This window comes from Drosophila ficusphila, unplaced genomic scaffold, assembly GCF_018152265.1.
Source record: "Drosophila ficusphila isolate 14025-0441.05 unplaced genomic scaffold, ASM1815226v1 contig_127, whole genome shotgun sequence".
Classification (NCBI taxonomy): Eukaryota; Metazoa; Arthropoda; class Insecta; order Diptera; family Drosophilidae; genus Drosophila; species Drosophila ficusphila.
The window spans coordinates 1,716,996-1,742,493 of record NW_025064016.1 but is presented as its reverse complement, the minus strand read 5'-3'; the positions used below and the strand labels follow the sequence as shown (position 1 = coordinate 1,742,493).

Below are 25,498 nucleotides of genomic sequence, written 5' to 3'. Positions count from 1 at the left end.
AACTTTAAAATAATTGTGGGAATCATTAATATTATTTGTTCACTGACCTTTGAGTTATTTTCCACAATAAAAAACACTTATTTTTTATTATTTTGTGTGTGTTTTTCTGTTGTTTTATTTTCGTTTGTAATTTCATTTAAACATTTTCTATAGTTACTAAAATTACTTATGCACTGTTTATTATTAATATTAGTTAAATATTATTGAAAATACATTAGTTGTTTTACGAAACAGTTTATAAACATCCTTGGTACATTTCGATTTCTCTCTCTTTACTTTCCGCTGCCGGTTTTGTTGTTTCCCTTTCTTATAATGCATTTCGGAAATGTTTAAAAGCTAACAAATAAGTCTAGATTTAGTTACAGTTTTTCTTTCTCACTTACACTTCTTTTCTTGCATTTATTTATTTATAATAATTTTGTGTTTCTTTTGCCATACAATTTACGAACTTAGACTTAGATGCTTTTGTTGTTGTTAATTCGATTTACAAGTTTGCCAAGTGCGTCTTTATAGTTTATAGCTACCCCTCGGATTTTTTATCCCATATAATACACACGAGTCAGATTCTCTGTTTTTGTTTTTGAATGCTTACAATCGCTTCTTCTTTTTTTTTGCATTTTGAATGAAAATATATTCGTTTATTATTTATATATAAAAGTTATTTACAAATTTTTGTTTAATGAAATTCCCTACTTGATGCGAAGTAACTGTTTTCCCTTTGTTATCATAATTTTCGTTTTCGTGTCAAAAATTATTGTAAAAACTTTTCAAGTGTGTGAGCATTTTTGTTTAGCTTAATTTAATTTTTTCATGTTTTCATTTTGGAACTCAACAGCAAAAGTGTATGTTACATAACAAAATGTGCAACTGAGCCGGAGAGCCAGAGCCAGATTATCCCCAAAAATGCCAACGGCCTACAGACTATTTTTTGGCACCGAATCAAACAGAATTAAATTAAATTTACACAATACAAATGAGTAGAATACAGAAACACGGGCAAAAAAAAAATTGCACAACCCCAAATACAGTCGAACTTCATTAACTGGACAAAATAACTGAACAAATTATTAAACATTTTCTGCAGGAACAAAAAAGAAAATGAAAAAAATATTTCGAATCAAAATCAAACATTTTTAATAAAAACTTTTTGGTTTAAAATATGATATTTGTGATTTCAAAAGGAAAATTTTTTATTATCAAGAAATATTTTCAAGGATATCGAAATTGTGGTTTGTCTGAATTTACTGTAACTTTTATTGAATGTTACATTTTCGAGTTAGTGAAGTTCGACTGTAGCTCCTACTGCCCTAGCTTCCCGTCACGCCCCCACTGCCACCTCTTTTTTTAGAGCACGGCATGCGAGGCGGGGGAAGCGGAGCCGGTAACCTTTTGGAGCATCTGCATGAGCTGCTCGGTGGCCGACTGATTGGCCACGACACCCACGCCCAGGCCAAGGACACCGGCAGCACCGCCCACTGAACCACCACCACCACCACCACAACCACCACCCCCTGCTCCAACACCCGATGGCGGCGAGGAGATCGATGTGCCCGCCGAGGCCGAGGAAGAGGACGACGGGGTCAGCGCCAGTTTGGATTCTGGGAGCAACAAAAGAAGCTGGATTAGATTCGGTTCGATTGTCTACGGACTGCCCTGCATACTGTCATCGCTCTCCAGGTAGGTCACATAGGAGTCGGTGCTGTCCGGATGGTGGTGCGAGGTGATCCCGGAGTCCAGGCTGCTGCCGCCCGGCTGCTGGTTCCCCGGCTGGTTCTGGTGGTTGTGCGGTCCGCCCGGGGGCGGTGGGTGCTGGTGGGGAGGTCCTTGCGCCGGATGCGAGTGCGGATGCGGCGGCAGGATGGGCATCCCGTTCAGGTCGTAGCCGTGCATCTATAAAAGACGGAGATAAACAAATGTACAAATTAATAGATGTCATTTATTTATTTTAATGAGTTTTATTGATCTCTAAGCTATTGCATCGAAGCGTAGTAAATTTAAATTTGATTTCTAAACAAAATGTCTTTAATGTTTTACTTTTGTGTTAACAACTCAACAACTTATTTGATTTCCATTCATCATCGTTTCACAAATTCATTGATATATACATGTTTCTATGCATATTTCCAATTATTTATTCCGCAGTTTTTATAATGAATCTAACCAGTTTTCAATTGTGTAAACCATTGGCATACAAAAAGCTATAAAAATCTAGTTTGTATATTTGTTTTAAGGCAAACTAAACCCGTTGCTGATTATTATTTAAAATATTGAGGTATGGTTTTCTTTCTCCCACCTTAGTTCTTTTTAATTTACAAATATATATGTTATTATGAAAACATACCTGATTGACCAGCTGCTGAAATGCGGGCGTGTGGGTATTGATCGCTCCATTGCTGTCGAGATCGGCGTGCAGGGCGAAGTCGCTTAAGGCTTTCCACGGCGGTTGATATGTCTGCACGTCCAGACCCTGCAGATTCAGAGGGGAGTCGTGTCGCACCGGCGAACTGGCGATCATGGGAATGCCCTGCATGGCGCCATAGCCCAACTTGCGACCCTCCTTTAAAAGCATAATTTATTTAGATTATTTTAACAATTTTAAGTGAAGGTATCTTTACCTTCTCCTGCTGCATTTGCAGCTTCATCTGAATGGTCTTCTTTTTGTCCTTGCAGCGCTTGTTTTGGAACCACACGCGGATGACTCGCGGGGAAAGGCTGGTCATCTCCACCAACTGCTCCTTCATGAGCGCATCAGGTCGCGGATTAGCATTGTAGCAGGTTCTAAAGGAATGGAATAAACAGGTCAATTTAGATATTATAATATTGTAATTATTATATTACATAATACTATTTATTTGAGTAATAACTCACCTGAGCGTATGCAGCTGTTTTTCATTGAGCACGGTCCGAACTCGCGTTGGCTTGCCATCCGATGGCCCCGAAGGCCGCTTTTCCCTAATACTTTTGTGTGAGCCCGATTCGCTGCCAGAGTCTGCATAAAAATAGGTAATAGAGAAATGCGGAGATATTCCATCAATTTGTTCGCTATTTTTTGACAAAAAGAACCTCTTTGAAGTGCCGCCGGGTTGATTGCTCGCTTGCTTTCGGTTTTCTTGCTCCTATTTATTTCTGTTCGACTTGAATTGCACCCAAAAATATCGCCAAATGCGGAGAATTTGGCATTGAGAGATCAAAGGCGCACGCTTCTCCCTATTTTCATCGATATCTGGTAATTAAGTCGTGTTTCACAACCCCCGAAACAAGGCGTTATCTATCTGTTGATCGCACAGATCGATCGCTGATTTCTATCTGGGCGGTGTGGTTCTTTTGAAGGAATTTGCCCCATTCTATTTCTACTGAGGGTTACAAATTGCCCAAAACAAACCTCTTACCAAAATTAGGCCAATAGACATATTTAGTTATTGTGGTAAAACTAAATAATTGAAGGAATTTATTTGGCAAAGGTATTTCGCATCTTTCCGCTTTGGAGGCTGGTAAATATTTTGCAAATCTCGCAGGGAAATTAACATATTTTTCCCAGTGCTGAACTTCAAAGCGTTGCGACCGCTGCGGTTTGGCAAACACTCGAGCAGACTGCATGCCGTTTTCGAGTTGAACACAAACAAACAATACGGCAAGTGGAACTATGAATGGTGCGCTAGCCAGGCTAACTGGCTGGCTGGCTGACTGGCTGATTGATCATACGACCCGTCGGCATCCGTCGATCGAAGTCAGTCAAACAAAAATCCAATTCCCAAGAAGTTGCTTGTCAATGTTTGCCCGCTTGAACGCTCCGATGCAATGTGGAGTTTTTGTTTGCCCAGGCAGCTAGTTTTTTCTTTTACTATTTTCTTATTTCAAACCCTTTGCAAAATGAGTGTGGAGAGAAGGGTGGAAGGGAGGGGAGGGAGCGAGGGGGTGGTGGAATACCGCCACACACGTTTGGCATCCATCGTTTGACATCGCCGCCCCATGTTGATAAGGTGCATTTCCGCCAGTTCTCCGCTTTTCTCCGCTCTGGTTAAACAATGAGATTATGTTGACGATATGGTTTGACAATTGTCGTACATTGTTTGACGTTTGCCGATTTCTATTGACTCGACTCGACTATCACTTACAAGGATGTAACACTGTTTTTCTAAGAACAAAACACGAGCCCAGCGCTTTTGTGCGATGCCGAACTGTGTGCTCTTATTTGTGGCCCCCAGTCGCAGCTCCATTCCCGTTTCCGATCACAGAACCAGACCAATTTGGGCTAATTAGGATTGGCAATCTTTTCGGTGGAAAGCGAGTGAAGAGGGAGGGGGGGAACTGCGGGCACAGAATGGGTTGACTTTTCCCCAGGGGAATTTAAATGGTCAACAGTGGGAATGGTTGGCGACTTTGTGGGTCCCATAAAATATGGGACAGTATTGCAGATGCTTGCAAATAAGAAGTCTTAAAGTTGCAGTGAAGAAAATATTAGATTTAATCTCATTTAAGAACTTAAATAAGATGTACAGATTTATATTTAAGCCGAGGTAAAAAGTTCCATTAAATGGAAACATGTTATGATTTCTAGCCTCACTTGCACTAAACATATTGAATTACTTTTTGTCACAACAAAACTGATGAATGACTCATAGATGTTGGCATCAAAGATAGCTATTTATACAAAAGCAACTCAAGAAATCTAACGAGAAAATATTTAGTTACACTGTCAACTGGAAGGGCAAACAAAAGAAGTACTTTCTGGCGAATGGAACATCCCCAACTTGAAGGGTCACAGATGAAGGGTTGTTCTGATAGTGAGTAAACAAATCCGAGACCCAGCGATATCGTGCCCCAAAGAGCAACCCCAACGCGAAGCACCTCTTGAGGGGCCAAATGGCTGTTTTAAGGGCCAGAAGCGACACTCACCTGACATTGAACCCAATTCGCTGGAATGGTTGTTATTGCTAAGGTTGGTGTTGTTGTTGTTACTACTGCTAATATTGTTGTTGCTCTCCACCGACGAAGAAGTGAGGCTGCTCTGCGACGATTTCTCCAGCACATCGTGATCCTCCTTGCAATACAAAGCTCCGGCATCGCGTAACGCGAATTCATCACCTAAAATTCCAGGTAAACATTTTCGTTTATATTTGATGAGTAAATAAGAATTGGGTGGAGAAGGGAGGAAGGAAGGGGGGATGAGGGGGATTGCTATTAAATAAATAATCAACTCACCTGGCAGCAATTGTCGCGCACACGCGGAGCAGCGAAAACACTCGATGTGAAAGATTTTCGTTTTGGCCCGCATCACAAAATCATTTTTGCTGAAGGAGTTGCCGCATTTATCACATTTTGTACCAAATAACCTGGATAAAATATTATTGATAGATAAATATTCATTATTTTTATGAAATAAATTAAATTAAATATTAAAACATGCATTTAAATTTTACCCAATAAACCAAACTAACATTTGAAGTTCCTGTACCTATTTAACCTCTGTAAATTATTATTTAATTTATATTGAACAAAATGATATGTCCAAAATCGAATAAAAATCCCATGGTTAGTGCTTGTAAAAAGCCTTGAATAGGTTCACCAACGGGAAAACTTCACAAAAGGCTGTTCGCGTAGCTTGTTTATGGCTATAAAATAAAATTCTTTTGTCAGTGCCGACATCGATGACTGTGGCGAGTGTGTTCATCAATCATCTGAGCGTGCAGTGTGTGTATGAGTGTGTGTGCTTGTGGAAAAGTGTTAATTTATAGCTTTGCACGTGTTAATCAATTATTCAAAGATTTGCATGGCAAATAGTTGCGACTTTGGTCGCCGGTCGCCGGCTTTACGATGGCAAAACAAAAAAGACCCAAACACAGATTTTATTGCACGTCATACATTTAGCGATGATGAAACCCAAAAGTCTCCGGCTACTGGACCAGCTGTTGATTAGAACATAGTGTATTTGCCTTCTCTGTGTTGGCATCAGCGGGCTAATTGGCTGGGCTAACAAGCCTGGCTAACAACGAAACCTAAACGTTTGCCGGACGCTACAATTGGAAATGAAAAGGCCAAGCGCATGACATGGAGTGTTTGCCTAGGGTTGAGCAAATAGCTTTCAAATCTGTGGGGTTGAGTGGAAATTAGATAATGTCTCGGCTGAAAACTGTTGGGGTTTCCTCAGCTAAACATATTCTGGTTTCAATGAGTTTGCTTTTTCCGCTACGTGAAAGTATACAGATTGAGACGTGGGGGTTTCGAAGTTAAGCAGTTACTAAATCAGTTTGTTTAGGTTCTCTCTTACGCTTTTAATTTATTTAAATATTTTTTGTGTTATTTTTTTTAGGCTCACCTAACATAATCACGCTTGCAGTAGGTTTTGCCATCGCGCACAAAACACGTACAGCTTTCGTCCAGGAACTGCCTGCACTCCTGGCACTTCAGACACGCCGCATGCCACTCGAGATCGGGGGCAACGCGCAAGATGTACTGATCGTGGATCTGGCCGCCACAGCCAACGCAGTGAGATAGGCGTTGTTTTTCTGCAAAAAATAATAAGGAAGATTATTAAATATATTTCAGGTACTATACCCTTCAAATTCAACTTAAAGGTAAAGAAAAAGATTCATGAAACCCACTCAACAACTTATACAAAATGATTTAGATATTCTTATTTAAGCGCATAAAGTTTTTGAGCTTAAATCGAATCATTGCAAATAAAAACTTATATTATTTAAATCCATCCTGAACCACATTCCAGCTCTAGGAATCATCCTATTTAATTAATTTCCCTTCTTTATTCATTATCCAGCATCCCACTAAAACCTTGATCTAAATATAAAACAATTTTGTATTCGCCGACGGCAACCAACGAACTTATTTCTTTAGTAACTTTTCCACCTTATTTTAATTTGCTTGACTCTGCAGTTACTATTTTTTTTTTGGCACAAACTTAAATTAATTTTGCCAATTATGCCTTTGGAAACGTAAACAAATAGCAAGTGAGACAGCAAAGACGGCGCTAATTAACAAACTGTTATCAAATAATCCGAGTTTTCCCTGTTTACCCAAGTGCCGCAAACTCGAAAGTCCGGAGCTGCGATGGCGAAACTTTTACTGCCAAAAAGTTTTTCCCTTTTTCGGATGGGTCTTTGGCGTTTTTCTGGGGGAAAACATTTGAAAAATTCATAAATCCTGGCCAAGCCAAGTGAAACGAGGCAACCATTTTCAAGTATTTAAGTTCAACATTTTCCCTCCGCTTCGTATCGTGCTTTATTTCTCATCTCCTTTTTTTTTTTTTTGGTGAAAACTTTAGCTGCCAAAGGAATGGGATGGAAAAAATCAATGCAATCATTGCCACATTATATACATGGCTCAACCTCCCCTTCCCCCCGCCCCCTATTTTCCGGCTATGTGCTGCTGTAATCCTTGGCAGAGGAAAAAAAAAACGAAAAAAAAAAAAAAGGAAAACTTTTTCCCGGCTGCTGTTGAAAAATTAAGAAAAACTTTGACGCGCGTTTAGCACGTTTTAAATGTTTCGTTGCCCCACACACACACACACACTTACACACAATCACACACATTGGGGAAACAGAAAAAAAATCGCAAGCACACACACTTGTGCACAGATAAAATCTGTATCTGTTGCCTTGCTTGTATCTTTGTATCTTTAAACGTGGCCGCGTATCTGTGTATTTCTTTTTTTTCGGGGAGTGGTTAGGGGCATAAGGTGGGGCGGCGGGGGGCGGCAAGGGGCCGAGGGGGGCGGGGCTGGGGGCCCAGGGTGTGTATATGTATCTTGCGTATCTTTCGCACTCGCTGTAGCTACACATGAATTATTTATAAAGGCGGAGCAGACAAGTTGCTGCTGCCGTTGTTGTTCTTATTGTTGCTGCTCGCTCTCTATATTCTTTTCCTTATTTTTTTCGCCAATTTTTGTAGGTTTATATTTTTCTTATACCCTTTGGTTGGACAATAAGATTTTAATGCCGAGGTTGGAAAAATAATTTTTATAATTGGTTGATATAAATGAATCTTTGATGAAACAAAAAGCTCAAAATGCGAAAATTATTATATTAAATTATTATTGAAGAACTTCCATCAAGTTTTATATTTATCAATATTTATTCATTCATTGAATTTATTGGTTTAAACTGTTCGGATTCCATTTTTAAAGACCAAGTTAGACATCTTCATTTTAATATTTTTGATAAAAGTAATCCCTTTTCTTGAAAAAATACAAGCAACCTATTTTAAAATATTTTTTCCAATTGTCTTAAACAGTTTGTTTTGTATAAAATTATAAAATTATTATAAAATTAACTTAAAATTAATGGTTTACTCCTTTTCAGGAAATCAGATACAAAGTAAGGGTATTTTTAAGCAGCTTCAAATCTCAGAAAATAAAGGCCACTGTACTTGGCGTGTATTTGTTGCTCTTCAAGCTCCAAGTACTTGGGACTCGGATTCGGATTCGGATTCAGACAGGCGGACAAACTGACAGCTGGACGGAATGAAAGACTGACAAACGGACGGACAGCCGGCATTTACTTCCATGTTTCAGCCTCCAATTGCTGCGAGTCTCTTTCTTTTCTTTTTCCTTAACTTGGGGGCATGTGCGCCTTTTCTTTGTATTTTATTTTTTTTCGCCTTCAAAATGCTGCTATATAATGCTACCCTATATGGACATGTGTGTGCTCGTGTTTTTGGGGAGCCACCATTTTTGCCAGCTTTTTTTTTTGGAGTATCTTTTGTTGTGCGTTCCTTGGACGAGTATTTGTGTTCCTTCTTCTTTTTTCGTTTGTATGAATTTCTGACATTTCGCATTTATTTGTGTGTGTCGCTGTGTGTGATTTTGGGATCTATGTATTGCTTGCTCCTGTGTGTTTTTTTTCAAGGGGGGGACAGGGATTGGGGCTCTTCGGCTGCCTTAATGATCCTGCGCAGTTCGTTTTCATTTTTCTTTTGGCACCCACACAGACCCACCCACACAGAAACACACACACATACACACACAGAGAGACGCACGCACACAGCCGCAGCCATTATGGCTGTAATGGGAATTTAAGCGCAACTCCTGCGCCTGTGTGTTGCTTTTCCGTTTGGGGAGTTTTTCCGCTTTTGTGGCGTATCTTTTGCATGTTATGTTGCCATTTTGTTGGCACCCCACCACCCACTCAACGACCCATCCCTCCCCTTTTTTCCTGGGGGTTGACGCGTCGCGGTTCTTTTATTTTTCCCCCTCGTTTATTTTTTTTTTTTTTTTGATTTTTCGGTGCGGCACACATTGGACCAAAATGCAATTTTGTCTCGTGTTGTCGTCTATGAATTTTTCGACTGTGTCGGCGGTTTCTCTTCGTGAGTGAAATGTGGGGAGTGGGCAGAAGGGGGAGGGGGTTCAGTTGGGGCACCGGGGGGTTAATACGTGGTAAAGGGGGCTGTGGCACATGCGGCAACTGCGGCTTTTTCACTTTTAACGAGGAAAACGCTTCGCAAGCTGCGTGTTTCCCATTTTTGCCTGTCACTTCGCCTCTGTTTTCTTCCTCATTCATTCAGTTTTTGCTTATTTTCCCCCGAACTCTATATCTTTTCCATTTAAATAACGAAACATTTTCCCTGACTCTGTGGCAGCACTTGATCTTGGTGGGCATGTTCACGTTTTTATGCTGAAAGCTGTTCAAGTTTTTAATGGCCGCACCTTTTTGGCCATTGCTCTTGACCTCCGCAACCTTAATGTGAGTTGCACATGATGTAATTGTTTGGCGATCGGAAAAACCGTGTTTTTCACTTTTGTGGGGGTGCTGTGGGAAGCCAAGCAGCTGGGATAAAAATGGGTTCCTTGGATTATGTCTGTCTTAAGGTTTGATCAAATAAAAGGGCATTTTAAATGGGGGTAAAATGATTTCTTTAAAGTTTTTAAGAATTTATAATGAAGGTGTATTTTAAAGAGAAGATAAGAACTTGTTATATAATATAACTTATTGTTATTTATAATTATTATTTTTTTGAGCCTGTCATTGTGTTTACTTGTTTTTTGTTTATGTATTTTTTTTTTATTTATTTCTATATTTTTTTTAAATTAAATCCTTCTTTATATTCAACATTTAATGCCCACTTACTTAGTTGTTTTTATTTGCTTGTATTTTAATTACATATTATTCTAATTGCCCCACCAACCCAAGAGTCTCAGTTTTGTTTACTTTCTTGCTAATAGCATCGTGACCAATTAAAAGTATCTCGAAGGCTCTTTTATCTAAAGTACACGAGTAAAGTTTCGTGTCGCTGATGGATTGACAGAAGTGGCTGGGCTTTGATTTGGACTTGATCTATTGATCTCCGGGAAATTGATGGCTGAGCAATAAACATATCAAGGAATTCGTGCCAAGAAACGCCCACCGAGAAGCGGACCGCAGATAGTCGATGTCCCGCCGTCCGTTGTCCGCCTCTCGTTCTCCGTCTCGCTCGCACCTTGTTAGCCGTCTCTCTTCCACTGGCCCTTATCAATGTCGGCAATCTTTCAAAGGCCACAAAAAAGAAGTAGAAGAAGAAGAAGAAGGGGGCTGCAAACGAGGGAACAAGTAAAATTGCAGTCAAATCAACTCGGGCTACTTCACAGATACAGATACAACGGCACGCACACTCGCAGATACAGATACATTGCAATGGCTGCCCAGCATCTTCGTTTTACTTCTTTTATTTTTTTTTTTTTTTGTTTTTATGGTTTTTTTTCTCCTTACTGTTGCTGTTGCTCGACAAGGGGCAACATGCAAAATGCAAAGCATCGATAAGATACGTTTTGGCCAGGCTCGCCACTCTTGGCCACAAACGCAAATGAGGGGCGCAAAAAAAATTATGGAAGCTCCGCCGGATATGGGCGCGATTTCAAAAGCCACTACTGTTTGTGTCTCTGCAAAAAGGGGGCGGGGAAAGGGGGAAGTGGGAGGGGGGGAGGGGCAGTTGGAGGGTTAAGGGCACCCTTTGATTTATGGCATATTTGTTATAAGGTAAATACAAAGCGCAGTCACACAGCGAGTATCGCTTTTCGGTGGGACAGCAAGTGCCGCTTCTTTTTTCGGAATTAACTAGGAATTTCACATGGCCATAAACAACGTGAGGATTACACAAAGAAAAAATAGGTCTACCTATTGAATTATTAGAGGGGAACATTTGATTTGCAATGTAAATTGATTTGCAACTTTCATAAGAATTAAAAAAATTATTTAAGGTACAATAATATTATAGATATCATATTAAAAATATTAATAAGATCCTACCCACTTTTATTTCTAACAATCCCTAACTATTTTCCTGATTAAAGAACCCAACGAGGAGTTAACATAAGAGGGACGACAGCTCGTGACTTCTAGGAAAATTTGTCATTTTTCCTGGAAGCCGTTGCGGAATTCTTAAACGAGTTGAAGCCGAGGTCCATTCATTGCTGGCTTCTCTTTTTTTGTTTTGGTTTACCTGTGAAGCGATTTAAAAAATTAATGATGACAGGCGGCGAGGACGAAACTTCGGAACACGTGCCCCTCCGAATGTTCCTTTATTTTTTCCTCTTTTTCTCGGTTTTGCCCCTCTGGCTGGACAATTCGAATTCACATTTTGACAGACTCATCAATTTTGTAGATACGAAAGCGAGAGCAGGACAGGGATTTCGAGTGAGATAGAGAGAGAGGATGGAGCGGGGCTTTTGGCCACTGATTAGGCCATGTTTTGTTGGCCAGGCTATTGTCTTTCGAGCGTGGGCTGGACAATCCCTGGTTTCCACCGCCAACTCACTCCCTTCGACTTCAAAGGAAGTTTTGCGGTCTGTGATTTGTTTGTACCGGAGACTTTGATACCTTCAATTGTGTCTGCAGTTTTGGGCATTTTGCATCTCCGGCTCTGACTTAAGTTGGCTTAATTAAGTGCAGTTGTGCAGTTGCTTTGACAATGGACAACATTATCTTAATTTAGCCGGTGGCCCAGAGTTGGTCGGGGGGAAAAGACCCGAAAAACCCGCTCTCTGTATTCCCAATCGATATTTTGTGTGTCTATCTTTCCCTTTCTGTCTGGGCACGAATTTGCCTAATTAATTACACAAAAACACAATACCAAAAGGGGTTAATAGCAGCTGGATTTCGGATTTGCTTTGGGGAGGTCAAAAATAAGGGAGCAAATTTAGCTTACAGCAGATTGTTAAAGGAAGATATTGGATGGCAAAAACTTTGCCGATTTTGTGAAGCGATTAAATTAGAGTTTACAAAGCAAGTATCTAAAATAGCTGCAGTAAATATTGCAAGTCAGGTTTATTGGTTTAGAGGAATATTAATTATGGAAGTTGATTTGATGTTTGACGTTAGGAAGGCAAATGAAAATGATTGTTACGTATTGAAAAGGTTCGAAATAAGGTAAGTTAAATAATATATCTATCTGCTTGTTTGCTAATTTGCTTTATGTTTTATTTTACCAACATATTAGGCTTCCTTGCAATTATATCTTAGGTATTTTATTTTCGTAAAAATATATTTTCAATTGATTATACCCCTTTCGTGTCACGCAGCCATCTCGATTTGGGGTATGTGTAACCCAGCAAGCGCAGCCAATAACTGATCAATGCAAACTGACTCTTCTGCTCAAATATGCATATATGAAAAAGAATCAACAATGGGGAGATGGAGGGACGGAGGGGGTGGGGTTGTTCAGAAAACACACAACCAAAAGATGCCGCCGCCAGGCAATCACTTTGAAGTGTTTGATTTTCGAATTGGCCGTCGCAGTTAACCCTTTCATGCCCAAATTAATCTGGGGACACATAGAAAATTTTTAACGCCATAAATGATTAATAGGAACCCCAAGTAACGTTCATATCGATTTTCGATACTCTAAGTCCTTTGGTATGTCCTTACTGCAAGGTTGCCTTTAGGCCTTTGAAAAGATCCACACTCTTTATAAAACAATTTTCAAGCCCAACTTTATACTTTTATCATAGTCTTACCTGTTTTAAAGATATGTACGTACTTATTTTATTAGTATTTGTCACTAATTTTAGTTAATCGCACTATTTGCACGGACACTTTTTGGTAAAATTTTTCGGCAGCTGTGGTCGCTTCGAATCATAAGTGATAACTCAGCACACGCTGCAGCTGCATTCGCCAAAATTACCAAAAATTAAACAACATTAATAAGGGGAATCGCCTATAAAAAAAATCCACAAAAATTTTGAATCGTAACCGATTTAAACTTCAAAAGTCAATGTTGCCTGTAGGCAACAGTGGGCATGAAAGGGTTAACTGAATACGTCTGTTGTGGTTGTTTTTTTTCTGTATTTTCCGTTGCTGCTGCTGCTTCTGAAGCCGCTGATGCCGATGATGCCGCTGCTATTGGCGGTGGTGTTGGCTGTCGCTTTATTGAAGCCAAATTTGAATACCCGACAAGGGGAGATGCCATCGGCTGGCTGGCTGCTGAAGGCGCGACATCAAAGAGTGCCTGGACTCAAAATGGACATGGGCCTGCAACAATTTATGCCACATCCCCACTTCAGCGAGGAAGGCACCTCGATGTTGCCGCCGTGCCTCTCGATGTTGCTGTTGGTGTTGCTCTTGCTTTTACTGTTGCTGTTGCTGTTGGTGTTGCTGTTGGTGTTGCTGTTGCTGCTGTGTGCTGTTGCATGTTGCAAGCCGGCTGAAGAACGGAAATGACCTTTTTTGTGTGTCGGCGGCTGAAAACAAAATGCCGATGTGCCCGAGAATCGAAACTCGTATCTTGGTTCTCTTCTATGCACTTAGAAAAATATAATATATGAATAGCATAGGAAATTCCATAATTGTGTTACCACTTTGTTTTAAGAGATTATACAAATCTATAATGAAGTGTTGCTAAAGTAATTTACTAAACTCCATTTGGTCAAGAATTGTATTTACTGTAATTGTTTTACATATATGAGGGGTTATGCTAAACTTTTTCACCGCAATGTTTTCTAAATATTTTATTTAGATTTATTTAAATTATATGGTTTCGTATGCTTTTTTCATTCACTTTATTTTCAGAATTTATTTTATTTTTGAGTCGTTATGTAAATATAAATTTTGTAGTATTTCAAACTATTTCTATTTTCTGAACCCTGATTTTTCCAGAGTGCACTCTCCTCCGGGTTTTCCCATCTCCTTGCCCCTCTTTTGCTGCATGTCGCCGACAGATGACAAGAACCGATAGTGTCTTTTTTTCGTTTGAGCCTCGGCTGCAGCCAGAATCGCAGCGTCTGGGGCTTCTCTTCGGGCCCGGTTAAGTGATGATCATGATGGGTTATTAGGCAGGTTGCGTTGACAACGCATTTGTCTTTCAATGGGGACGCCGACGCAGGATTCTCGGCCAGCGATAAGCGGGCGACATTTATTTATGGTGTTTTAACACAAGGCGCCCCTCTCGAGAAATACAAAGTAAGGCAAGGTACAAAATAAAAACAAAAATAAAAAGGCAACAGCCAACCAACCAAACCGCACCTCAGTCAACTGGGGAGAAAGCCCAGCCGAAACGTCATTCCAAAGTGTCAAATTAATGTCAGTAATGAACAAAAAAATCTCCTCAAAAATCTGACTTTGATTTGACTGCAATTAAAGAGAGCCGCACACAAAGGAAAATCACTGACAAATAACGGCTTAAAAGAAAATGCTGTTTAGCCTTTTTCGGACGAAACGGGTTTGTGGTAACAAATTTGTTAATTCATTTGATTGTTGATTTTCCTACTGACCATTTTAGTTTGTTTCGCCAGCTGCAGTTTTGCATTTTTTGTTTGAATTTTTCCCCATTTGCATTTTGCATATATCCATATTTTGCCATTTTAATTTGTCTAATTTTTTATGGCTTTCGGTTTATCATAAATTGCTTTCGGCTTTTGGCTAATTAGAATGTGTGCGATTTGACCACATTTTTGCATTGCCGATGTTGTTGTTTTTGGCTCGCTTTTGTTGTTGCCTACGGCTGTTGGCTCTTCTCGATTGTTTTTGTGTAAATATTTGACCTGATGCGTGTGAACTTTAACAGTTTTTATGCTTTATTTGTCGCAAATATTGCGCAAACACGACAACACCAAAAGGTGGACCTCTGCCCCTCCATTCTACTGCCCCCACTTCACCTCCTTTTTTTCAGCTCCTTGCCCGGACATTCTGGTTCTGTTTGCCTTTTGGCCAAGTTCTCACTGCTTTTTTTTGGTTGTAACTGCGCATGCGTGCACCTTTTGCACTCGAACATTGTCGCTGGTTGTTCTTGTTGTTCTTGTAGTTGTTGGAGGTGTTGTTTTGGCAGTTGTACTTGTTCCTGAAACACCTATTTCTTCTCTTTTTTTGTTGCCGCTTTGGATTTGTAAAATTTCAATGGGGACGCCGACGCAGGATTCTCGGCCAGCGATAAGCGGGCCGCTTTGGATTTGTAAAATGCCGCAGTTATAGGGGATTTCGGCGAGTAAAAAATTGGTTAAGGGGAAATGAATTCTATACAAGTTATTCTGTTCATTTTGAGTTTTATTAACAATTATTTTACTTATGAATCAGAAAGTATTGGAATCAGTTTTAGTTTAAATTAAATTTTTAATCAGAAATTTAATGGTAATTTTGTTGTAAATGCATATCCTTTTTATGACTTTATAACTTGACCATACCCTTTTAGGAATTCCTGCCTTAAACTCCCACATTTGAGGTGTGTCCCCGAGTCAGAACCAAATGCAATGCCACCTCAGCATAAATCTCTAGGTGGAGCAACCATTCCTCACCGTTATAAAAACTTAAGACCTCATTAAAAGACGCCGCCTGCTTTATGGCACCCGAAGATCGAGTTGCCCATTTAACGCGTTGCCTGGACTTTTCCCCCCTTATTCCCCTCCGAATTGTTGGAGTCCTGTTGCCATAGAGTATTTAAAACCCCGGCCGATTACGCACACGCAACTCCAACAACTCCAAAACAAAAACAACTACAGACAAAAAAAAACAAGAAGAAAATAAAAGAAATATCGAAGACCGCCGACCGCCAAAGGCTTCGAGCCCGTGTTCATGCAAATTTTTAACTTCATTTCGGCTTCGTTTTGTTAATTAATTTATATTATTTTATTTGGGTGTCGTATACGCAGACAAACACCAACACACACAGCCTGCATCTCAGTTTCTCAGTTTCTCTGTCTCTGTTCCAGTTGGAGAGACTCGGACTCGGACTCGAACGACAAATTTATATTTAATGAGCTTCATAAAATTTGAATTTCAAAGGAGTCTTGCACCGCAGCGGCATGTTTCGATACCAGAGTCGAGTGGCCACGGAGAGCTGAACTGAAGACCGGAGATCAACGCGGACTGCAATCAACGTGATTGCAGGTCCGAAATGGTGGATTGAGGGGATTCCGATTCTGATTCGGAATACGAAGACGATTCCTGACGACCTGGCTGCGTTCCAATAAATTGCTCGGTTTTATGGCATTTTAAGTAGGCTGCTTTATGGCCCTCCATCCCTCTTATTCTCACATTCCCCGACTAGTTGCGAATCGGGTTCTGGATCGAGATCTCCATCTCCATCTGGATCTCCATCTCGATCTGGATCTTCATCTCTATCTGCATCTCCATCTACTGGAACCGCATGATTCACTTGCTGATCTGTGTGGTCGTCTTAAGAAGATGTATTACCCGTGGTCTACCCACTTTTAGGCGGCGACAAAACGCTCGCCGCCAACTTCCTCATAAATTAAGGAGGAATACAACTTAAAGGCGGGCAGTCATTGAGAGATCTGCAAACTCTTTAACTTGTTTGGTTGGTTTTTCAACTCAACTCAACTCCACTTGGTTGGTAGGCAACAATTCAATTTGACATAATGAGCTACATTTTGTTTACAGCAGAATACGCATGGGTGCCACTTTAAGTTTTGTAGTGGGAGGAATTAAGATATGATTGGCTAACTTATTATATGATGGGATAGTTCCCTAAATAAGCATAAATGTAAGCATAACAATAAATTACTGATAAATTTAAAAAAAATGTGATATTGCATAAATATTCATTTCCTTTTAAAAGAAATATATGTATTTGTATAACATTTATTGGTAATTTCTACTGAATATAAAATTGCATATTTTTATATTTTTATATTTATATTTCCTTTTTTCTGTGGCAAGTTTGTAATAATTTATCTGTAGTAAAATCTGTAGTGTTGGCAATTAACTTTATATCCTTCCCACTCAGAAAAATCTGAGTTTTAGATGCGATCCAATTTGAGTAGCATTATGATTTCCTCTGTTTGTGGCAACGGTGTTTTGGCCATAAAATAGAGGCTGCAACTTGTTTGGCCTGTTTCCGAGGTTCTTCGCTCTCCATCCCCCTCCCTCTCTCGCCTCAGTTGAGTCTGTCTCTTTCTGTCTGGCCGTGTGGCAACATTTCAATTTGACATAATGAGCCGCAAGCCCGAGTTGCAGGTAGATTTGGCTTAGTCGGGCCCACATAGCCACACTACCAAACACCACGAACCATATTCATATGTATATATATATATATATACCGACCATATCCAGCAGGATACGATATCCCGTCAAAATATTGTCAGGTAACTAACGGTAATTGCGGCTGCGGCTACCGTCTGGCGACGAGTCTGCCTCCAGTCCCAATCCCTAATATCTATATATAATAACTGAACTGAATGCTGAATGCTGAATGCTGAATGAGTCGCCCCGTGGCGCGACAATCGAAATTGGTCTCGCTTTTCGGGACTGAGGTTTATATTTTTTTTCGTATTTTTTTTTTGGGTTCATAAGTCTGGAGCTCGACGGGCGGTCCAACCTGTTGAAGCGGCCACTTGACATTGAGTGGAGTGGCCCTAAATGAACAAACAAGATGGATTTGGTGCCACCCTGCGCTACAAATGTAATGGGATATGGGCACTACTGCTCTTCAATTTGATCTCGATTTAGTAGTTTTTTTTTTTTAACTTCTCGGCTTGTCGCTTGGATTATGCAATCTGCTCAAGTGGCGTCTGGGATTCTCCACTTCCAACTGACGCCAGCGGCAAGTATTTGAAGTCCCGGCTTTATAGATCGCACATAAAAGTTTGTTTTTCTAGCCAGCCTCCACCGATGCTCAATGCGTTCTTTCCCGAAAAAAAACCAAAAAAAAGGGGTCTTACCTAAGGCTCCTCGTTTATTGTCTTTCATGCTTAATTAGTCATTAAAACAAGGGTTATAAAAGTGACACTCATAAAGTCAGCAGCTAGAGTGGCAACACACACACACACACACTAATAAAGAGTAAAGCTTTAAAAACGACGCCATTAAAGTGGCCACCGCATTGCATGCAACACGCCAAAATGCCACACGGGGGATATATCCCCCTTGGTTGCACCTGAGTTGCTCCTCACACTCGGGGATACTATATATGCGAGCATATATATATATATGTATGGGTTATATCCGAATTATATATGTATTTGGCCAGGTGTCATTCGGCGCAGCGGGTGCTCCACCGAAAATCCCAGCGGGAAATGCAAAACGCTCGCCACACTTAATGAGCGCCTGGAGAGAATGGGGCACGAGCTTTCCCCTTTCCCCCCTCGGCTTTCCCCCTTTTCCCGCACACTTGGTGGATATTTCCCTGGTTCCTCTTGGCTTTTCAGGTAACTCACGCGATAAACGGGCGTGGCGCATCAGTTGTTCTTTTATCCTCTGTTTGGTTAACTCCCAACTAATTTTTTGAACTGCACATTTATCAGCTCTCCGCTTCTCTGGTTTCCCTCGGCCATTTCCCCAGTTGAAATTTAATATTTTTCCCTCCAGCCGACCAAACAGTAGCCGCCTCTCACCTTGACAAGCTGCTGACACCTTGAATGAACTTACAAAAAAAAAAGGAAAAAAAACAAGGCAAGAGAGGAAAAAAAGCAACACGGAGAATTTAAAAAAAATTTTAATTGCACTTTAATAGGCTGGCGGCTGCTTTAATATGCCCAATTCCATGGGCCGGGGTGTTTTAAGAATATCTTGAAGTGCATTAATTAGGTTAGAGAGCTTCGACGGAGTCACTGGTCTTTAAAACATTTCAGTTAAAAATAACACAAAATGGAGTATTTTGCATTAAGCGATGAGCCTGTACTTTAATCAGGTCGAGGCTTCTGCAATCACATCGATACTTAAAGTGCTTAAATTTTCCTTAAATTGTTCATAAAGAGATGAATTTAAGGCTTTGTTTTTTGGGGTCATACAAAGGGTAACATTATTTTAAAAACTTAATAGGTTTTTTGGAGTAGGTAAATGTACCATACTACATTTGAATTTGTATTTTAGATCTTTATATTAAATATTGCAAATTCAAAATGTTTTCAACGAACTTGCTTCTCCATTATTATCACCCCATCTTCATTATCTTCCGAGACGCTTTCCTGGCTAATCAGCTAATCAGACCCCCAATAAAGCTGTTTTTATTTGTCTCATCTGCGAACGGAAATTCCAGGCATAATTCTCTAATTTCTCAACTCAGCGAGTTGTTAATTAATGCAAAAAAAGAGGCGAAAACTGCGAGCTGAATTGGGAATATACCTGGAGTGATTTTGATATCTGGCAACTGTCTTCTAGACCAGGCTGTGTCTCTGGCATACAGACACAGATTTCAAATGCTGCGATGCTGGGAACATCGAGGGGTTGGGGGGAAAAGTGGAGGTGACACAAGGCGCAGGCGCACAGCTGTCTTGGGTCCGAAATCCCAGGTACGGCCCAAAAATCCGGCCATAACATATTGATCTAGTGCCGGGGACCGAAGTGCAAAATCAGATAAGCTTTGGGATTTACGTTTCTGTCTGCTCGGCTCTGCCTTTTGGGTCTCTCTGGGTTCAGGCTCGGGAATTTATGGATTGCGCCTAAATAACTTTATCACACCCCAAGCAGCAGCAGCAGCAGGGATTCCGAATCCGAAATAAAACCCACCGGAAACGGGAAGGCAAAATACAAAAAATGTCAGCCAGGGACAACAGGAATTTGGATAGGAACTCGTAAAATATAGATAACGTCTGTCTGCCATTGCCACACTAATGGGAGTGGCCCTCTTTTTTGACGTCAGCATTGCAGAAGGTATTTTTGGATAATATTTAAAGTTGAAATTCAGTAATAGAATATTTTTCTAATATGAAATTAAATTTAAATAATTTGTTTAGTGGCTCGAGAAATAGAAAATCTTTCTATCTTATAAAAAGTACAAAATTTAAACATAATTTAATTAATAGCTTTGGTACAAAAGCAAACCCTTTGCTATGACGATTCAAACAAATATTCAATCAATTTTTAACCTTAACCCAGTGCTTTAGTACCATACAACTAAAATACTACCCAAAAACAATACCGAATTCCATAAAAATTCGTTCGAAGCACGTTTAGAATGGTCATATAATTAATTTTATGGCACTCTAAACCAAATCTCGTTACGTATACAAAAAACCTCTATTCCTTTCACTGACGTTTCGGCAACTCTATAAATAAACCAGAGATCTGTGATCTATGGCTAACTAACGCGCTTCATCTATAAGGCTGGTTCCATTCTCTTCTCTTCGATCGCCGACAAGTTAACCTTATTTGGCCCAAGATTGACACTTAACAAATTGTTCCGAAAATTATTTCAACTCTTTTCGTGCATTGGCTAAACATTTGCCCAATCAATTTTTCACAATTAACTTTCGAAAGGTTTTTGTTTTCATTTTTGTGTTTATTCATCGAAAATCCAAATTAGCATACGATGATTTAGGCTGGCGAGCAGTTTAAATGGAGTTAATATAAATTAGATTGGGGGCATGTACAAGGCAAAAATCCGTGCGTTCCCCCCACTGATTTTTATTCAAATTTTTAGCTAATTGGTAAACTATAAAAATAAAAATCGTTTGAATTTTATGGCCGCAAATAATTGTCAATTTTTTATGGTCTTCAACATAAAGTTGTACAACTTTATGGCCAGCGCGAACATGAAAAAGTGAAACTAGTTCAACGCCATAATGTATGCAACGATTTTCGATTTCCGATTTCCGATTTAATTTCCTAAAGAGCGTAGAGAGCAAACAAAAGCTCGGATATTTCAGTTGGGAATTTCGTTTTGTTTCTACGATATTTAATTAATTTAACGACTACTTGAGAAGTTAGCAACGACATGTTGACTGGAGGCCTGCGTCTGTGACATGAAAAACTCATTAAAATGTTTACAGCGCTCAAAAAATCAACAAACAAACAAAACTCGCCTCGGAACTCAGAAAACTAACAAAAGAGAGAGGAGCTCACAGATACTAGAAGGGAAAACAAAAATTACAAAAATTGTTTTCATTTCAAATATCAACTTGAAACTACAAAAACTCGAACTTAAAGTTTTGTCAGCCAACTCACACACACACATAAACACAAACTAAACACTGATGGAGAGGAAAACTTTGTGAAAAGTTTTCAAATTAAAATGTTCGGGCATTAAATATTTACCAGCGTTTCACGGCCGACAACTAATTTGAATTTAAATTACAATTACAAAATTGCAATGCAATTTAAATGTTTTGCAGTTCGCTGCAAATACGTGTACTGCATTATCCTGGCTTATTTATAATTCAATTTATCCCAAACCATTGTGTTTGTGCTTACGATTATGATTTTTCATGTTTTCCTCTTTTTTGCCCATTTTTTGTTTGGCTTTTTTGTGTTCTGCGGTCGCTCGTTTGGTTAGACAACTGTCAGCCAAAACATTTGTCACAATTTAGCATACGAAATAAAATTTGAATAAAATATATTCCTCTTTCTGTCACACGCAGACGACATTTTTTAATGACACTCTTGGTTTATGAATTCATAAAATGCATTTTTGGTTAACAAACATTTGCCTAGTTAAAAATTTGTCACATTATCGCATGAGATACATTTTTGATTATTTGTTGCTGGCTTTTTTCGTGCAATTGCTTGGACGCGCTTAATTGCTTAACATTAAAATGTCATTCAACCGTTAATTGGCCTTTATATTATATGTAAAGTGTGCTTAAAATAAAATACGGCTATAATTTAAAAGTTATTGCCATACAAAAGCAACAAATGACAGGTCGAGATTGGGTCTAAGCCAATTACAAAAGTTGCAGTGATAAGTCGGCTAACGACTGTCACTCAAAAAGATCCGATCTTTAAGATAGAACCTCAGAAAGTCTTTCAATATACAAAAATTATCGCCCAATTTGACAACGGAATTGCATACTAAAAATTATTTATGGATTTATAATTCTTATTTTTATTTTAGTCTTAAATTTTCGTTTTTAATTGCATTTCTTTTGTATTTCATTGCAAGGTTTTTTCTTCAACCTTGTCCTCATCGCATCCATTGGCAAAATTAAAAAAGTTTCAAGGCAGAAAAGAGTTCAACGCGTGCCTAACCTTTTTAATGGTTTTTGTATAAAAATAACTTTAACCTTCATTACAAATAAACTTGGCCAGCAGTTCAAGATTTTTCAGCCCTCTGAGTTTCGAGCCTTGATCTCTGATATCTGCTGTCGGGGAGTTTTAAAATTTTAAGAAAACTAACAAAAATACTTTAAAACTAGATGTTTAAAAAATTTACGAACATTAAACAACGATTGTTGTAAAATAATTTTACGAACATTTGAAGTCCAAAAATAGCTTTATTAATGTTTTTCTATTTTTACGATTCGAGAAAGTTACAGTTCAGTGACTACTTTATGCTTCGCTCTGTTTTAATGACAGTTTAATTTTGCCAATTTTTATTTGGGGACTGCGACAATAGTCATAAATAAGTCATTAACTGCTTTAAATAGCTTTATTAGAGGTAAATGACTCGACAATCAAGCGATTGCTATGTAATGATATTAATGGGATTTGAAATGGATAGACTATTATTTGAATAAGTTATTGTTAGCATGAAATAGTTTAAAATTAGCTGACAACCAGTTAAAAACGGCCTCTTTATTTATAAATTAAAATCACATTTACCTACATTTTATTTTTGTCTGGCTTACTATTTTTAGTCTAGATTTTATAAAGCTGATTGTAAATGGGTAAAGGTAATCATAATTAACTAAGAGTAGAACGCGGAAAAAAATACAACAGAGAATTGTACACACACAAAAGTATTTAAAGCAAACAATTGTATCTAAAGGATTTATCTCCATAATATAGAAAGGCAACCTATTGTTCTTTTAGAAGGATACCCCCGGTAAATGCACGTGTTATCTGAGGGATTAATATCCTATCTCTTCCCATTCAAATTCTGAATATAAACCCTTGGTTTTCGGTACTCACTTATCACATCGTGTCCATGGCAATCCAAATCCAGGTGATGGTTCATCACCAGCGATGGCTGTAATCCAGTTTGATTGTGGTTGTGATTGTGCAACGGTAGCTGGTGAGCCAAATGGCCACCAATCTCTGCCATTACCATATATTTGGCTGACAGGACACTCGGCGAAGCACACTCGAGATATTTATTTCTGGGGCTGGGGATCTTTGCGAGAGCTAGCGCTTTTGGAGCCAGACTCAAGAAGTTTCCGGCATTGAGCGGTTGTGATTTATATATTTCTATTTAGTATTGGTAAGGCACTTGTAGGGTTATTTATTCCATTTAAGTTTTGGCTTGAATTACACTGGCTTTTCCAAGGGAAAATCTATGGATTTACAGATAGATGGATAGAGAGATGGATAGATCCCTGGGCGGTGCACACACGCGATTCAACAAGAGTCTCGTTCCGGATCGGAAAAAGGCGACGGCAACGGCAGCGAAACGATGGATGTTCGCGAAACGACGGCTATATAGTAGCGATGACGACAACCGACCGATGACGACGATGTCTGGCGTACAAACATGCTCACTGCACGGAGTTTGCTGAACGACTAAACCGGTCGTCGTTTTCCGTGCCACTCGCTTCAGGCACTCACCCCGAAATGTATCTTTCAGATACGAAAGTTGGCCAGAGCAGTGCGACTAGATGTTTTTCGTTTTCGTTCGATTTCGCTGCAGCTGCAACCGGTTCCGATGTTCTTGTTCTTGTTGTTGTTTTTGTTTTTTTTTCTGTCCGTCGCTTTGGTTTTTCGGATCTCTGGCGTTTTCGAAACAGGAACAGGTGTTTTTGTCGCACTCGCTCTCTGGGCATTTGGTTGGGGTTTTTCATCTCTTTCACACGGTGTTTGCCTCTCTTTCGCTTCGGTTTGGAGGGCCGTTTTCTAAATGGCGGCGAAGCGGGCCAATCGGTTGAGTGGAGTGCGCATGATCGACTCCAGCTGTTGGATCCACAATCCACAAATGGAGGCAGTCAGAAGGTGGACTCCTTTTCTCCCCACCTCCCCCTCTCCCCTTTCCATCCCCTTTTACCCCTCCACTGTCTCTTTGTTTTGCCAATTTCGCTTTTGGTTTTCGAAGTTTGTACTACAAAATGGTTGCACTTGTAAGCAAGCGCGCACCTCGCTCTCTTTTACCCTTTATTTTGCCATCCCCTTTTGGAATTGTTGTAATGCGCTTGTCGAACTTTTCGGCTATAACACCCCCAAGCCCCTTGGAGTCCCGCCCCCCCACCTGTCTCACCTGGTCCCATCTTGACTTGGTTCGGTTCTTGCGGTCTGAAGGCGTCTCGTTTTTGGGGTGTGCTGCAACATCATAATAATTATTGATCTTTTGATTTTGTCTTCTGGTTTCTCGGGTGGCGCTTCAATCTCCGGTTCTGTTGCTCCTTCAAGGCCCTGTTGCAATTTTAATGACGTCCCCCTCCCTCTCCATAAGGCAATTTATATATGTATAAGATGGGGTATGTGGGTGTAGGTGCGGGGTTGTGGGGGTGTGGGGGTGTGATGGTGTGTGTCTGTGTTGCGGTTAGCAGTTCGTTGACTTGGCACCCAGTTGCCAACATTTGCTGGCCGATGATTTGTTGTAATGTCAGTTACCAGTTACCATCTACACAGCTCTAGGGATGCACTCGAAAAAATTGTTGCCTCGAATGGAAGCTTCTAAAAAAAGTAATATTCACCAAAAAAGACATACGAAGACATATGAAGATTTACGTTTTGGGCTTTATCAACTTATTAATTAATTAAGATTAAGAGATACAAGTATTTATCCGACTTTTATTTTTTGATTTGGTTTGCATTGGGGAAAAATTATTTTAGTTTTATACAAATTATAATACTATTTTGCAGTCCACGAATTAGTTTTTTGGCTTATACAAATTTGTTGCGCATTCCTAAAACTGTTTCTATTATAATTTTTTTTGAGTGCCTGTATTCTCTCAGTATTTTTGCAATTTTTATTTGACGTAGGGCATTTTGAAGGAGTGGCCCTGCTGGAAAAGGGGGTTCGATGGGGTTGAGGGGGTGGCGCTGCTGCTTTTGCCACTGCTGCTACTGCTGCTGCTTCTGCTTCTGTGTTGTATAATCAAGGTCATCGAGCTTCAGTTTCAGTTTGCCCGCTTGCTCCGCTCGGGACACTCATTCATAGCCGTGTCTCAGTTAGCCAGACGCCGACATTAGTACATACTTGTTACAGCGGCAAAGCCCCCTCCCCCTCCCCTAAGCTTAACCCACGGCCACCC

At 39.8% G+C, this 25,498-nt stretch overlaps 1 protein-coding gene across 1 annotated transcript; it reads right to left on the bottom strand.

Moving 5' to 3' along the window:
- Positions 1-77: 77 nt before the first annotated feature.
- Positions 78-23,824, bottom strand: LOC108096071 (insulin gene enhancer protein isl-1). The gene is made up of 9 exons (XM_017197432.2): positions 23,223-23,824; positions 6,317-6,506; positions 5,203-5,333; positions 4,897-5,085; positions 2,869-2,989; positions 2,616-2,778; positions 2,342-2,557; positions 1,662-1,890; positions 78-1,598 (listed from the first exon to the last, which is right to left on the bottom strand). Exons 1-9 carry the CDS (start codon positions 23,359-23,361, stop codon positions 1,345-1,347), a joined length of 1,632 nt encoding a protein of 543 aa, XP_017052921.1. The 5' UTR covers positions 23,362-23,824; the 3' UTR covers positions 78-1,344.
- Between the last annotated feature and the right edge of the window lie 1,674 nt (positions 23,825-25,498).